General features: G+C 54.8%; 1 protein-coding gene across 2 annotated transcripts; it reads right to left on the reverse strand.

The window, feature by feature from the left end:
* Positions 1–15,927, reverse strand: THOP1 (thimet oligopeptidase 1). 2 transcript variants are annotated; one of them, XM_048830831.2, is made up of 14 exons: positions 15,753–15,893; positions 14,305–14,508; positions 11,676–11,824; positions 10,979–11,086; positions 10,141–10,243; positions 9,576–9,736; positions 8,918–9,053; positions 8,465–8,831; positions 7,372–7,573; positions 6,478–6,664; positions 6,008–6,136; positions 5,268–5,404; positions 4,832–5,008; positions 1–517 (listed from the first exon to the last, which is right to left on the reverse strand). In XM_048830831.2, the coding sequence occupies exons 1-13, from the start codon at positions 15,766–15,768 to the stop codon at positions 4,850–4,852; spliced, it is 2,058 nt and encodes a 685-aa protein (XP_048686788.1). In that variant the 5' UTR covers positions 15,769–15,893; the 3' UTR covers positions 1–517; positions 4,832–4,849. The 2 variants fall into 2 exon arrangements, with proteins under 2 accessions (XP_048686788.1, XP_048686786.1); XM_048830829.2 differs by having other exon boundaries at positions 1–5,008; positions 15,753–15,927.
* Between the last annotated feature and the right edge of the window lie 543 nt (positions 15,928–16,470).

The raw sequence follows: 16,470 nt of genomic DNA on the forward strand, positions 1-16,470 counted from the left end.
TCAATTTACGAAAACTCTTTATTGGTGCTAGGAATCATGTAAAATCCAACCCTGGTAACAAGCAGGGCTGGATGTGACCGTTACAAACTCCAAACACACCACCCTGACCTGGGAGGAGGTTAACAGAAAACAACCTGACCTCTCCCTTGGTTGGATCGGGGAGAAACGGGGTGAGAGGGAAAAGCAGCCACACTCCAAGGCCAAGGTGCCTGGTGCAGTTAGGGTTTGTTCTTTGCCATGGGGCACGTGAGTGAATTCCAGTGCTAGTGAAAGCAGGGGCACGACTACCCCGTGCTTTGAGAGGGGCACCACACAGGCTACCAATGCAGCTTTGAGCCACACTGCTATTCCAGTCCTGAGCCCGCCTTGAGCACAGATTGCCACAGCGTCAGGTGGGTTGTGTAGGACGATAGGAGGGTCCACAACTAAAGGTGCCTCCCTGTGACCCAGGGAGGACACGAATTCCAGCCTCTGCATGCAAACTGCCACGGCAAGCTGAGAGGAGCAGCGCAGAGGCCTGATTAGAAAAGAGGAAAGCATACAGTTTATCCCATTCCAGCTTATTCAGTAAAGAGACTAAGTGGATGAAAGGGAGCAGGGAAGGAGGTCAAAAGGCCTTAAAACCCAGAATCTTTACACTTAAAAAAAAAAACCAAACACCCCACACTATTGATTCATAAAAGCGATGAGCCATGTGTGCGCTGACGCCCAGGGACAGAGATAGAACTTATGTCTAGAACGGGGGGAAGAGAGAAAACGTGTGTAAAGTACACAGCGGGCACCAAGGAGCCACATCACTTCTTACATACCCAGCCCTGGGATGGAACGTCGGGAGGCCGAGCCAAATAACAGGGAGGCGGGCGGCGAGGAAGGATCCCACATCCGATCGCCTTCCACCAGAAGGGACAGGGAGACAGGGCCACACAGGTGGTTTCACCTGCATGGCTCATGAAGCAATTTTTACTGATCCTTTTCCGTGTCTGGATTTTTCTTGGTGAATAACACTGAGCCAGGTGTGGAGGGGAAAAGCCACGATTCCTTTATACAAATAAATAAAGAAGGGGGTGGGGGGTGGAATTTAAAACAATCTGAATTTGGGGTGGCGTCGGGGGAATGCTTTGTTTGAAAGATCTAATGCAGAGATCCAGCTAAACCCATCCAATACTGCAGCCCAGATTTCTACAGCAGGATTACGCTCCACTCCTGTGTCCAGGGTGCTCAGCATCTTGACACGTTCAGCTGTACATAGCGACAGGTTTCCGGGTAACAACAGAGACTTAACAACCGCATAACAGTCACTGAGCCATTTTGATGTTCACAGCAGGAGAAGGAAATGAGAATCAAAAGGAAGCTGCAGGTTGGGGGGGGGGGGGGGGGGAGGGGGGTTCAGGTGACTGGCAGGTGTCGCTCCTGCAATGTAACCCATTTTGTGTGGAGGATCCCGAAGCTGGAACTTAAGAGTAGGGGATGATTTGCAATTCAAAGAGGGGGGACCGGACAGATTGCGGCCAGGGGACCTGTCCAGAGACTACAGATTGTTTATGCTGTATGACAACAGAAGCACCAGAAAACAACAGTCTCACTTTCACTCTTTAGGGGATGAGCCACGCCCAGGGACAATGGAAAATCTGAAAGCCAGGCGGTGCCAGGGATGCCCTGCAGATTGCAGATTCTGCCATCTCCCACAAGGAGCTAAGCTCCCAGAGTTCGGTTTCTATCCTTCCCCGTTGCCCAAAACCTTCCCTGCTCAGCCAGAGCTGCATCCAGCTGCTTAACTGCAGCACAGGGGTGGATGTTGTTTCTCAGAGCACGGGCTGGGGGCGAGCTCCAGAGCTGGGCACTGTAAATGTGAAGGTTGTTAAAGGGGCAAAGACATCCTGAAATCGAGTCTGGTAAAACAAAGAATCAAAAGCAGCTGTAGTTTCCACCCCAGTCACTGGGGCCTTCTCCAATTTGGGCGAACATTTACACGCCCCGTTTTCCTTTGTGGAGAAACAAAATGTTTCTCTCTCCTGTTACTGAGAAACCCTAAACAAGGCAAAATGACTAGAGAGGATGAGAACTCCTGGCCCCACTGAAATCAGTGGGAGTTCTGACACTGAAGTCGATGGAAGCAGGGTTTCATCCAGCGTGTCTAGTCAGTTTTATGAAGTGCTGTCAAATGCACAGGGTAGGAGTGAAAACTAGGGATGTAAAAGGTTAACCAGTAAGCATTAGGCTTACCGTTAACCAGACCTTAACTGTTAAATCCTGCAGCTGGCGGGCGGGACACGACATCGGCTGGAGTAGCCCTAGCAAGACCCCAGCCCCTGCCACCCTGCCAGAGCGACATTGGTTAACAGGTAACTGGTTAAACGATATAATTTTAATCGTTTAGCCGGTTAACTTTTTAAACCAATATTAACATCCCTAGTGAAAACATAGGGAAAATATCGACTCCACCCCCACCCCTGGATCTTTCACTAATGGTGAGACTTGGGAGGTTACAAAAATCCAGGCGGAAGTGTGATTTTTAACTGAATCCTTTAAGCCGAAGCAAGAAACACAACTATGGGTGTTCTTTTTACAAGAGTGGCACACATTTTCAGAAGGGTCCAACAGCAGCACTGGCACCCACAGTTCCAGCTGAAATCAACACCCTCAGAAAAAACATCAAGCCCTGAGAGGCTCAAGTTGGATCCCCCAACAATTGAGGAGCTCAAATTCAGTGACTACTTTTGAAAACTTTGCACCTCCTCTCTCTGTCTGTGCTTGCCTTTCCCTGCCCAGGGCCGGGGAGTTTAGGGGAAATTTTCAGACAGAAAATAAAAAGGTTGGTTATTTGGGTTTTTGGTTTTTAACCCATTTACCAGCAGCAGTTAGAACGGAGATGGATCAACACTGGTTTGGGGCATAATCACAGAGAAAAGGGAGTGTGAATAAGAACCAATTTATACCTCAAATCTTACCCTAGTGGGAGGCTTGTACCATTTAAATGAATTCACGCTTTGCTACAGTCCTTAAAAGTGATGCTTAAAAGTGCATCAGCTAAAAGAAGTAGGTGAGATTCCTGCCTGGCAGTTCATAGGGCTTTTCTATAACACTCGGTCCAGCAGCAGCAGTAATTGACATTAAGAAGCTAATAAATATTTCCAATGATTCTCCCTGTCTTACATCTAGTATTACACTATACAAGAGTAGGAATCAAGTAGTATAGAATAGGCCCGGTGTGAAATTTCAGATATGGAGGGAGAACAGTTTTTGCCAGAATTTGCTGTGGGTTTCTACTGTCCCTGAGGAGAAGCAGGGGTGAGAGCAGATGATGCAACTCAGCTGGATCATTGTACAAGGAGCTGAATCGCATCCTGCTTGGTTTTACACAGCACAGCAAAACACTAAACCAAAAAGGGCATTTGCTGAAATGAGCGAAGGCAGTGGTTAGCCATCCCGGGGCAGAGGAGGAGGGACTGATCCACAGCCTACACATCCATTGAAACAGACCGTTTCATAATGGACGGGTCAGTCTGTCAAGAGTCTGAGCGACTCACCGCCAAAGACACCTGGATTGCAGGGGGAGACCAACGCCTCTGATGACAGACTGCGAGCAGGGTTAGAGGTGGCTAGACAGCGAGGGAGGGAGGCATATGGTGCCAGCACTGGCCTCTCTGCAGTAGGGCTGGTGCTAGGCTGTACCCGTGGGTGGATGGAGTCGCTGCTCACACAGGTTCCCCTGCAGTGCAAACAGGGCCCTGAGCCAGCTGACTTTCATCAGCTCCCCACAGCCCAACATTAAAAGATCCCTAGCCAGGTCACTAGGCCCCTAGATATTTGTATCCCTGCGGACCACATTGCTGTCATCTGTCTGTGCCCCCTGCTTCCTGGGCCAACCTCTGCTTTCGGAGATGCAGCAGCCCGGTCACGTTACGATACTGACGCCCCCCCAGCGTTGTTAGCATCCGAGCTTGCTAAGTACTGACCGCCCAGAAGAGGACGCTTGGTACCTTTGCAGGGTGGCGTCCCTTCCAGCTCTGAATACACTCACCCGCCTCACAGGGGAGGAAGAGGAGAGGGGACAGCGCCCCCTTCTGACATGGGCTGGAATTTCATTTACTTTGATCAAAACAAAATGGAGAAAGTTCTGAGCCGAGTCTCCTCGACCCACGTGGTGATGCTGGGGCGAGAGGGAACAAACACCCCACTTGCCCGGCAGGCTAGTAGTGTGGACGGGAATATTCCTTTTAGGGGTGAGCGAGGCTATTAAGTTAGCGCAGGTGCACTTTGTGGCTTTTTACACCTTGGCCTCGCAGCCAGGTTTATTCTGAGGTTTCCAATCTGCCCACTGGAGAGGAGACCAAGCCCAAATCCTCCCTGCTATTTAATTCTCTCTCTGTTCATTTGTTTTATGATCAGAGCCGTGATTTTACCTTTGGGCACAAAACAAGCTGAGGGCTGGGGAAGTCTCAGCTTTTAAACAACGGTGCCACTTCTAAAATGGTGAATCCAATTTTTAACACCCTGACCCCCCAATCGAGCTGCCCCCTGGTGCAGACACTCTGGGTGCAAAGTTTCAGCTTCAAGGCAATTTGTATGGGCTACTTATAACACACACACACCGCGCCAAGGGGTGACGGATTGCACCGCCCTCCCCTTGGCACGGCTGTCATTCCAGAGAGGGGAAATGGCAGCACCGGATCGAAACCTCTGCCCGAGGCCCTACGTTCGCTCTGGGGCTGAAGAGCAGCCGCGGAATCAGCCCGCCCGGCGGGTGTTTGGACGACAGAGGCGTCTGGTGCTGCCTGGTTCTCTGGCTCAGGAGGATGGGTTCGCAGACACAGGAGCTGGCTCTACTCACAGGGTGGTGGGCAGGTGTTCAGCAGGCAGAAGGCAGCGAGCTGGACTCAACCTTCAGTCCTTTACTGGCCAGGAAGGCATCCTGCTTGGGGTCTCGACCCAGGAACCGTCGCAACATGACACTTGCATCCACGGACCCCCCGGGACGCAGGATGTAGTTCCTGTAATCCATGCCCACCTGCAAGGGGAGACAGGCCAGGGGTGGGGGGAAGGCAGAGCAGAAGGAGGGATCAGGGCACAGGAGACCAGCGAGGGAGAGAGCTCTCATCCCACAATGCTGCTGCCTGTGCTAACCCCTTCCACATGCTCTGGGCTGACCACAGCCAGGGCGGGGGTCCCTGCAGATCACGGCACCCTTCCCGCTGGGCTGATATTCCCACAGCAGGCAGCATGGCTATGGCACACGGTGGAGATAGACAGACAGGAGCTTCCATTACCTTACAGTTCATGATCCCCTCCTGCTTGAAGCGCGTGTGGAACATGTCCATGGAATACACTTCACTCCAGAGGTAGCCATAGTACTGGGCATCGTAGCCTCCAGCCAGGTGGCCAAATGTGGCCGGCATGTTCGTACCTTGGGAATTAAGAGACACATGGCCCGTTGATGAGACGCGCTGCAGGAGTCAGGCACTCAGACAATTGCCTGAGGAGGGGGGTGGAAAACATCCTTGATTCAAGCGGCAAAAACCTGACGTGGAAATTTACCAGCCCAGGCACCAGATCAACTTCCCTCTGATCCTAGTGGGAAAACAATCTGGGGGAGAGGAAGGGAAGGGATTTTCCACCATGCTTGGCAGCGGCTTAACGCTGCTCCCAATGGAGCGAACGGCACGTTCCCCAAGCCCAACGCTCCTGGACATACCACCCTAACTCTGGCAGATGTGCCCAAAGCGAGTGGGGAAGCAGAATGGGGCAAAGCTGCCTTTATAGGCTGGGGCTGGGAATATCCAGTGGCTCTAGCCCCCCTGTTGAGGGGCACAGGGGAGCGATTTTTGGCACAGGGCGTTTTGAGAATCTGCTCTGGAATGTGCTTAGGCAGGAGACCAGGAAGAGAGGAAAAGCTCCTTTCCCTTGACATGATCTTCAGAGAGAAGATTTTACCTTGGACTTGCACCAGCCACAGCCCCTCTCCCCAGAACCTGTGGAACCAGCATGCCCATCAGTGCCAAGTGGGTACCTGGGGTGGCGGGGATGCCCAGCACCTCCTCACACAGCCGGGTGTACTCCTCCACTGGGTCTGCCTTTGTCTGGGTGTGAAGGGCCTGGTCCACCTTTGCCAGGACGATCTGACGCAAGTTGAACAGCCCTGTTAAAGGAGGGGAGAGGGAAGCAAAGCGTGAGGCAGACAGCGCCTCCGCGGGAGGCCACGGCGGGTGGGTAACAGCTGGCAGAGACCGGCTGCGCGTGCCTGCTCCCCACCCCCCTAGCTCTGCCAAGACCCCCTCAAGCCTGTCCTGCCATCTCCCACTCTTCCAGTGCTGAGCCCCCACACCCCTCAATCTAGACCCACAGCCCCTCCTGCCCCATGACTGCTAACGATCACAGGTGGGTTCCTTCCCCACCAACCCCACCCCCCAACGGGCACAGCAGAGGGGCGAGACGAGGCTGATCCCAATTGGGGGGTGGGGGAGGTGCCGTGGCTCCTACCTGTGTTTGCCTGCCTGGATTGGATGAGCTTCTCCAGCAGTTCGTCGGGCATGGGGCTGCCGGTTTTGTAGTGTTTGGACATACGCAGCAGGGGCTCCTTCTCCCACACCCAGTTCTCCAGCATCTGAGATGGGGCTTCAACAAAGTCCCGCTCCACGTGGGTCCCACTGAACATGGCAAACTCTGCCTACAAGACACACATGCTGTCACAACGCAGCCGAGTCTGCGTGGACACAGAGTACCAGCCCAGATCCCCCTTGCCCCAGAGAGTGCCCACCTGGGGGTGAGGAGTAACCCAGCCAAGCAGAATGGCCCTGGCTGGGCACAAGAAGCCCACGATTAAACGATCAGGCTTGTCAAGCATGGAGATCGGAATTTAGAGCCTCCATCATAAGTGAGAGGAGTTTGCTGCTCTCAGCCTTGTCCCCGGAAGCGTTCGCTTGCCCCAAGCTGCCGCACCATTTGGCACAATTGTCAGCTGTCGCGTGAGTATGGCAAAGGATTGGCAAAGTGGGGGCTGCGGCTCACAGGCAGAGCTGGGTGGGTAGGCAGCCCAGGGCAGGGATAGCAGAGCGTCGGAGGAGCTGCAGGTTGGGATTGAGGGGCACCAGCAGAGCGGTGAAGGTGGGGGATCCATGGCTGGGATAGCAGGGGGAGCTGCAAGTCGGGATCGAGGGGCACTGGCAGAGCGGTGTGTAGGGAGCCCGGGGCTGGGTTAGCTGGGGGAGCTGTGGGTCGGGATCAAGAGCCACCGGCAGAGCTGTGTGGGAGGATGTCTGCACCCCTTGCCCTCTGTGTGGCTCTGGCCGGTGCTCCAGCCTTCTCCCCTTGCAGCGTTGTGTGGGGCTAGGAAGAGCAAGCGACCCACTGCCCCCCACATGGCCCCATCCTTACCTGCGAGCAGAGCTGGTGCATGACGTGGCCGAACTCATGGAAGTAGGTCTCCACCTCATCGTGCTGCAGCAGGGATGGCACGTCTGGCGTGGGCTTGGTGAAGTTGGCTACCATGGCAGCGATGGAGACCTGCCGGCTGGAGTCCGGCAGCAGGCAGCCTGGCTGAAGGCCGAAGCAGGCTGCATGCCCGTACTTTCCCTCCCTGGAGTGGGTGGAGGAGACCGTCAGACAGACGTACCAGCACATCCAGCCGCATCACGTAGGGAGCCTATTAGAACCCAGGGGCCGCCTGCAAGGCGCAGACGGATTCATGCAGAACAAGTGCTCACTGGGATCAGCTGGACCAAACGCACCCCTGTTCGCTTTCCATCGGGGGCAAGGGAATGGGACAGAGCCAATCCCACTGCAGGAGCAGACAGGCCCCGCAGGAGCACACAGCAGATCTCAAGCTGACCCTAGCAAGTGGTTTGAGATGGCAAAGCCCCCCCCAGCAGCCATCCCCCCGGGGCGAGTTATATAGGGGAACTGGACGTTCGGCGTTTGTTGTGCTGCTTTAGTGGGAGAGGAGGAGGTCAGGCACCCACCAGAGAGAAGAGGCAGGCTGCAGGGATGCAGGAGTCAGGGCTTCTCTGGCCTCCGCTGTGGGGGCTGGCTGTCACTGCAGCTCAGACGGGATGGGGAGACCACCCCAGGGCAAGGCACAATGGAGAGCTGCTGGGCGACAGTGGGAAGCCCCACTCAGCACCATACGCCCTCACCTTGAAGTCAGGCCCTGCTGACTGCAGGGATAAAGCTAACGCCACTCTGAGGGGCAGGCGGGCAGTGCTGACCTACTGCCAGGGATGGGTGGCACAAGGAGAGAGTCACAAGCACAACTCCCGTCCTCAGGTGGCAGCACCACACCCTGCCCGACTAGCCATAGGCAACCGGTTCCATTGTCACACTGGGAAGGAGTCCAGAGCCCGTAACCCTCCCGCAGACAGACTCCCCGGTCACTCCGAAGGGGGTGCAGGAGGTTCCCCCGTGGGCCTGGGTGACAAGATCCACCATCCCCAAGCCCATCTCCCTCGCTCTGGTGTGACAGGGGACTCACCGGGGGTACAAATCCAGGTAGAATTTCCCAATGGTCTTGCCCGACCCAATGTCCTTCACCGAGTAGAGCTGGACGTCCTCATGCCAGACCTGGGCGTGCTCCTCCAGGAGGAAGCTCAGGCCCAGCAGCTCCTGGTAGATGTCCAGAAGGCCAGCGGTGACTACCTGCATGGGGAAATACTCCTTCAACAGGTTCTGGTCCACGCTGTACTTGGTCTCCTCCACCTGGTTCATGTAGTAGCGCATGTCCCAGGCATTGATGCGGTCGTCAAACTCTAAGTCCCGCTTCTTGCACTCTTTCTTCTTCAGGTCCAGGATCACGGCCCGTTCCTTCTCCCCCAGGGGCTTCAGCTTCTGGGCCAGCTCATCTGGACAGATGAAGAGGGGGAAGAACCATGAGAGTAGGATGTACAGGAAAACCCAGCCCCTCCCCTTCCAAAGCCAGGTGCGGTACCTAAGAAGGAAGCCACGGTCTTGCTGGTTTTCGCCATGTTCATTTCCAGCACGAAATCAGCGTGAGTGTCGAAGCCCAAGAGGCTGGATTTCTGAGCCCGCAGGTCCACTAGCTCCTTGAGGATCAAGCAGTTCTCCTGCGACGGAGGAGAAGGCTCAGCCCGTGGAGCCGGAAGTGCCAGGCAGGGAGGAGGCTCGAAGGCCAAGGTGGAACAGAGCAGCCATCCCGGGAAAGCAGCAGCAAGTCAGTCCCCTCATGCCCAAAGGCTAGGCCAGGACGTCCCCCCAAAACACCAGCCAGGGCCTCCATCACCCATTCGAACCCTTGGCATCTCCGCTGAGAATGCTCAGTGGGATGGCGGGCTGGGTGGTGCAGGCCCCTGGCCTGAGGCCCACCATGCTCGTTTCAAATGGGCCGCTGAACTGTCCTCAGATGATGGTGGCCGGCAGTCGCCACTGATCTGGGCCAGTGTAATGCTTCCCCTGTGCCCTTGGCCAGCCGACGCCAAGGGGCTCCTGGGCCACAGCTGGCACTGGTGACCTACACCCGGAAACATTCTTTGGCGCTGGGCTGTAGCTTAGGGTGAAAGCCAATGCTGTGCTCTAGGCTAACAAGGTTGCATGCTCAGGAGTTCTGCCCAAGACCTTCATCCACCTACCTCCTTGCACCTGGAGTTGAACATTTCCTCCACCTTCCTCCTCGTCTCAGGCACACAACATTTCTTCATGAGGGGAAAATAGTGCGGGTACTTCAGAGTGACCTTCAGCTTGCCGTTCTCGGTCTTCTCCAGGGAGTTCAGGAAGTCCTCAGGGAGCCCCCCTGGAGGAGGAGAGGAGACAAGGATGGACAGACTTTGAGGACGACCTGCAGCCCCCCCCACAGCCATGCCGCTCCCCGGGCAGTGCGCTCTGGGGAGGCTTAACCAGGAAGCACGGGAACGCACTCCTTCCCTGGAAGCCAACGAGTGCACAAGCCAAAAGGGGCTCTGTAGCTGGGTGTAACTGGCAACTCTCATGCTGCTCCAGCTGGACCAAAGCAAGATCAGGGGCAGCAGCAGCTGCCAGTCATTTCTACTGGCAGGTTTCCGCTTGATCGGGAAGTTAGAGAGCGAGCTCAGAGATGGGTCAAAGGTGACCCGGTCTTTGGAGACTTAGCGCCAGAAGAAGCAAATCTTCCTGGAGGCGCCAGCAGGCCTGGTTCCCCCGACCGCGAGCCGCCCTTACCCAGCTCCTCCTTGGAGAAGGGCAGAGAGGTGGTGTCTTCGGTCAGGTTTTTGTTGAAGTCAATGCAGAGCAGGCTTAGCCTTTTCTTAATAGCTTTGATTTTCTTTAAAAAAAACACACACACACACGTCATCAGACCCAGCGACATTGCGGAAGGAAGCTGAGCAATGCTTAGTCAGTTCTGTGCGCACATGGGTCCCCGGCTTCTCTCCAAACAGGGCCAGCTGCGCAGAGACACAGAGATCTCAGCCTGGGATAGGCAATCTCCGGTCACCCCTGGTGGAAGCCCAGCCATCACGCCACGGGCCCGTCTGTTTGTGGCCAGCTCAAGGAGCTGTGGGTGTTTAAGGTCTGGCCAGCCATCGGCCGATTTCATTTCCCCTGCTTGTCTATTTTTAACCTGGTGTCAAGTCCCCCGACCGCCCTCTAGCCCTACCTGCTGCAGTGGGGCCCATGAGATGAGGGTTACCCTAGTCAAGCTAAATCTGCTCACTGTTCCCCACCACCCTTACAGAACCTCTGCCCCCTGCATGCAAACTGCACGTTACTATCACTCTCGGGCTGGAGGCTGCTTTCATTCCTAGGCTGCTATGTTCTACTGAGACTCTCTTCAGCCCAGGACCCTAAAGGGTACAAAGATTAGCTCCCCAGGCTGACAGGTGTATTATCCCCACTTAGAGGAGGGAAAACAGAGCGTTAACCTGACTTGCCCTGAGTCAGTGATAGAGCCAGGAATAGAACCCAGGAGTCCTGGCTGACCGTCTTCTGGTCTAGATCACACCACTTTAGCTGTAGGTACCCCTCTGTACAGCTATTTACGATACATTGACAGTCTCACCTCCTGCGTCTCCTCCGGGAGGTGAAGGCCATTTCGTTTACCCAGTTTAATCAGCCTCTCTAGATACCTCTTCGCTTCAGGCCTCAGGGAAGCACTTTCTGCCTTCTCCTGTCAGACAAAAAGGGGGAGCGTCCGGAGCCGAAGGGGCGACAGTGCAGGGAGTGTGGTTTGCTAATCTACAGCTTCCACACAGCCGCAGCAAGCCATTGGTGTCGGTCCTACGCCCGGCCTGCTTCAATGTCTGCGGGCCCCGAACTAGAGGAAAACACCCCCCTAGAAGAGTTAGATTCAAGAGGCTGGTCCTCACTATATCGTTTTCAACACGGATCTCAAAGCACATTACAAATCATTAGCCAACCCTGAACCTCCATGGGATGTAGGTCAAGGTCACCAGCCTCATTTTAAAGATAGGCAGACTGAGGCAAAACAAAGGGACGGGACTTGTTCAAGATCACACAGTGAGTCAGAGCTGAGACTAGATCCCAGAAGTCCCGATTCCCCAGTCCCTTGCTCTAAGTACTAGACAATATTGCCCTCACATTGTAATTTAGCTCTAAACTCAATAGGACGGACAGTAGGGAGAGGGAATCCTTGAAATTAAAGGGAGGTCCCTGTGCACTCCCTGTTGGGATGCTGGGCCTGTTGTCTTCTCAGCACTGTGAGCCACTCAGGTTATCCCTCCCCCCTTCCTCTGAACCTGGAGCCAAACGATCCTCTGGTACACATCCTGCCGCATGCTCATCTCCACGTCGAACTCTGAGAGCTTTTTGTCCGCCTCCGTGCTCGCCGTGCGGATATCTTTGCGAGGGGAGACGTGCTGGGGAAAGTCCAGCATGTTCCTCTGAACTGAAACGACAAAGCCAGGAGCTCAGGCCGCAGCAGGAGCAGCAGTGTGCATGCACTGGCGTGCTCTAGGGTTAGCGTATGAAGTAGGTGCCAGTTTCTCCATCTGGAGCCTGACAAAGAGCCCAAGCGGGGACACGGCAAGCTACTCCCACCAACACGTCCCCACCTGACCCGGAACAAACCCCTCTAGCACTGAGTTCGATCCTCCTCGGCTCGTTCAGTCCTTGAAGTCTCTGTTGAGTCTCCTGGTCTCAGAGCCAGATCTGTGTGTCAACGCTACATGGCAAGTTCCTTGAGGCAAAGCTCTTGGCTTCTGACTGCTCCGGAAAGCATCGCAATATCCCATGGCTCTGTTTGGCAGTACCCTGTGGGGTGCTGGCGACACCTGTCCCTTGGGAAATGGCCTGAGACCCAGCTTGCCGTGACACACAGGCAGAGTGGTGTGGGGAAGCTCGCACAGCGGTTACCCATCTAACTCCTGGCTCTGACCAGTGCCACCTGTCTCCCATTTTTCATGAGCACGAGAACTCAAGCCATAGTTCTAGGTGAAATCCTATGATGCTGTGGAGGCCAGACAATGTGTCCTTGTTAAAAGATGCTGCCCTACACACAACCACTGCTGTCTGCTTAACCGGAGAGACAGGATTAGACAGAGCACTGCTGGTTAATCAGGAAATACCTATACATCCAGTTTGCCACTCCCAGGAACTCAGGGGTTCAGGATTGGATCCTAGGACTCTCCCTCAGGTCAGCGTGGGCTGGGAAGGATGCACCCAGCTATCACCACAGAATTGGCACTGAGAACACCAGTGTCATGCCAGCCAGGAACCCAGCAGTCACAGAGTACCTCCCCTCCGAAAGATCACAGTGACTTTGTTGTGGGCGCTGGATTGACCTCAAGGGCTACACCTCCCGCAGCATGGTAACTCCTCACTGAGGCAATCCATGCTGGAAGCTGCATCATACAAAGAACTTGGGCGTTTTCCACCGGGTTATCTAGCTCTGCTCAGCTGGACCCACACCAGGGTTTGCTGCAGCTCAGGGATTTGCTAATGTAGACAAAGCCCAGCAGGGTTGGGTTTTGGCCACAGATAACAGGGTTTGGGGGAGGTCCTTTGGTTTGGGCAGGCGCTCCAAAGTCTGATTATTTTTGATTGTTTAATTGCTAGGAAGGTCTTTTGAGACAGACTAAAAAACCCCAAATAATCACATTTTAAAATGATGCTGTTCTAGTGTGGATGCTTCTTAAAGCCTTCGTGTCCACAGCTTGTGTTCTCCTTGCCCATTTCCACTTCAGAAGGCAAAGGCAGGGAGCATATCCCTTACCACCACTTTCGTGCGACTCTGAACAACAAAACCCTGCAGCAGGGCACTGCTGTCCCCACAGATCCGCCATGAGAATTCTCTGCTGAGCAGAGAATTGGGTGTGCCAAGAAAGGGCTGACAGGTCTACGGATGTTAACACCATCTCTGCTTAGTAAGGAATCTTCCCCTCTCCGCCCCCTTTTTTGGGGGGGTGGGGAAATCAGAGAAGGAGGGTAAAAAGGAAAGGAGTACTTGTGGCACCTTAGAGACTAACCAATTTATTTGAGCATAAGCTTTTGTGAGCTACAGCTCACTTCATCGGACACATACTGTGGAAAGTATAGAAGATCTTTTTATACACACAAAGCATGAAAAAATGGGTATTTACCACTACAAAAGGTTTTCTCTCCCCCCACCCCACTCTCCTGCTGGTAATAGCTTATCTAAAGTGATATGTGTATGATAATCAAGTTGGGCCATTTCCAGCACACAAACTCATGACACTTCCTTTGCACCACTGGTGGTCAGACTCAGGAAAAGATACTGCAAGGGTGGAAGGTTGTATGATTTATGCACCATTGAGAATAAACAGGTGTTACCCTGAGGTCAGCTTCATTTATAAACACGGTGTTATTTTTTCAGAGCATTTTAGCTGTAGTTCTAAAAAGAAATACATTGTTTACACAGAGAAGGGAGCTCACACCACGTGTGCTCATCCCACATCTGATCATAGAAGCTAGAGATGGAAAAGCCCTGGCCACCCAATCATCTTTCTGCCAATGCATGGTTGTTTCCTTCAGCACACTGTCCAGCCCTTTGTCCAGATACTGCAGAAACAGGCAACTTCAAAGTCCTAAGTGTTGCTTTTAAAAATCACAACTAGTGGGGCTGCCCGCAGTTCCTCTCGGAAACCATCCCACTGCCAAACTCACCATCAGGCAGATTTTTCCTGACATTCTGTCTATGTTTCCCATCCAATTTCATCCCACTTATCCTAGTTATGTCCCACTGCATAAACACTACCTCGAGGACACGTAAGAGAGAGGCTAGTGGAGTTATGCAAGAAAAAACCAATGATTCTAGAGACCAGAGGTGCACAAGATCTAAAAAGCACTCCGCTACTAACAAAAGCAAGAGGGCTCCAGAAAACAGCCAAATCCTGTTTGTCCAGGTACCTGTATACTCCGCCTCCACATCAGCCAGAGCTTTGAGGGTATTTTCATAGGAGACCTCCCCCTGCTCCTGGGAGCCCACCCGGTCATAGACCTGCTTGGTCCTCTCTAGGAGCTCGACAGTCATGTTCTCTATTTGCTCTGCTGTCAGGTCCCATCTTAGTCGGTTCACTGGGGGTCTGTGGGACTGGCTGTCCACAACGTTACCTGAATAGGTAAGAAAGAGATCTACATATAAGATATTGCCCTAGAAGAGTGTGGAGAGCTCACCCACAGATTAATAAGGCAGGGACTCAAAAGACAGGTCTGGCAAATACCATAGATCCCTTGTAACAGGCTCTGAAGAGAACCCAATCTGTCTGAACCAAAGAGTAAACAAAACTGTTTCCAGTCAAGGTTTTACCCCCTCATTTATAGCAACCCCTTAACCAAAACTTGATTCCTTAATTACCCTGCCCTCAATCAGACACACATATGTTTGTTACTGCAGGAGGGCTGGCAGAGATTTGTGGAGGAGCTCTGAAACTTTGGTTTGGGGGGGAAGTAACATACACAAAGAATGACAAAGAACTGGTGCAGTAGGGGTATATGATGGGAAGATTACACCTAAGCACTCCAGTGTAGCCTTAATGAGGAGACCAGTGACTGCAGCAGACCCAGATGCAGAGCTGCCACCCCCACGGTGCTGGGAGTAACTCCACAGAAGTGAGCTTTATCTCACTCCAGCCCCGCAGCCCTTTACAACCTGGAGAGGAGCCTCTCCTTGCTTGCAGGGGAAATTTAAATAGAGAGTAGGGAGCAGATGCCCACCTGAGAGGCAAAGAGAGAGAGAGCAATATTGCTTGGAAAGCTTCAGATTTACAAGTGATCTCCACAGCTCTGTTTGCAGCTGCAGCCGAGCTGGTCCCAGGACATGAGAGAGACAAGGTGGGTGAGGTGAAACCTTCTACTCAAGTGGAGCTGGTGCAATAAAAGGTATTACCTCGCCCACCTTGCCTCGCCAACTTATAATCATCGAATTCCAGCTAAACCTGCCTCATGGCTTTCAGTCCCTCCACTCCGCCTTCCCATTCCCATCTCCTTTACTCTGCCCCCCACCCCAACTTCCCATCCTCCTTCCCCCAGCCCCCCCACCCCAAACACTGCTTCCCCCCCCCACTGCTTCCCCCCCACCCAACATTCATCTCGCTGCTCTCCCTCTCCCCATCCTGTGGCCTCCCTGCTCCTCCAGCCTACACACTGCCACCCCTGCCCAGCCCTAGACCCCCTCCCCACGCCCCTCACTCTATACTTTGCCCCCCGTCTACATATCCCCCCCCCGCCTCCATAGCCCAACCCCAGCGCCATCTCCCCCTGCCCGTTTCCCTTTCCACCCCCCCACTGCTCCCCCCGCCTGTTTTAATCCCTTCGCACCCCTCCCACGTGGCCCTGCCCCCCCAGCTGGGGGGTACCTGTGGGGGGAGCCATGGCGGGCGGGAAGGGCGGATCCAGCGGGCCTGACGCTGCTGCCAAGCGAGGCCCCGGCCGAGAAGCGCGGTGCAGCCCCACACGCGGGCTCGCCCTGGGTCCTGCTCCGCCGGCCCCGGCCGCAGAGAGGGGGGCGGGGAGAAGCGGGCGACGTGAAGGATTCTGGGAGGGCGGAGGACTTGCGCTTGGCGCACCCCAGGGAGGGGGGCGGGGGCGGCCTGGGCACCGCGGGGACCCCCCCCAGCCCGGGAGGGCACTGCCCCCCCCGACGGACCAGGGTCCTGAGATCCTGCCCCCCCCCCATGGGGGAACTGATCTCTGCGGGCAACAGCGGGGGGGGCTCAGGGGGGCGGGGGAGCCCGCCTCGAGCGGTGGCGTAAGGGAGGGTTGGGGGGCCCAGTCCCTCAGAATTAGCCCGGGGGGGTGGCTGTGGGGGGCAGGGTGCTGAGGGGCTGCTGGACAAGGGGGGCAGACACCATGAGACCAGCGGGGGTCGCGGGGGGGGCAAACGCCCCCTGTCACAAAGCACGAGGGGAGGGGCGGAGTTCTCTGTGTGTGTCATGAGCGCCGCCCCGCGCTACCTCTCTATGGTAAATGTCGGGGAAGAGCGGTACCCTCCGCGATCCCACAATGCATTGGTGCGCACTCCCCCCCCCCGTGTCAGTGCCTGACGGTATTCTCCTGGCTCGGGGCACTTCCGGT

Source organism: Caretta caretta, chromosome 25 (assembly GCF_965140235.1).
Source record: "Caretta caretta isolate rCarCar2 chromosome 25, rCarCar1.hap1, whole genome shotgun sequence".
Classification (NCBI taxonomy): Eukaryota; Metazoa; Chordata; order Testudines; family Cheloniidae; genus Caretta; species Caretta caretta.

Coding starts and splice junctions, on each gene's coding strand:
- THOP1 (XM_048830829.2), bottom strand. Junction 6,137..6,477: donor ATCCAGGCAGGCAAACACAG/GTAGGAGCCACG, acceptor CTCCTTTAACAG/GGCTGTTCAACTTGCGTCAG. Junction 5,405..6,007: donor GGGCATCCCCGCCACCCCAG/GTACCCACTTGG, acceptor TTAATTCCCAAG/GTACGAACATGCCGGCCACA.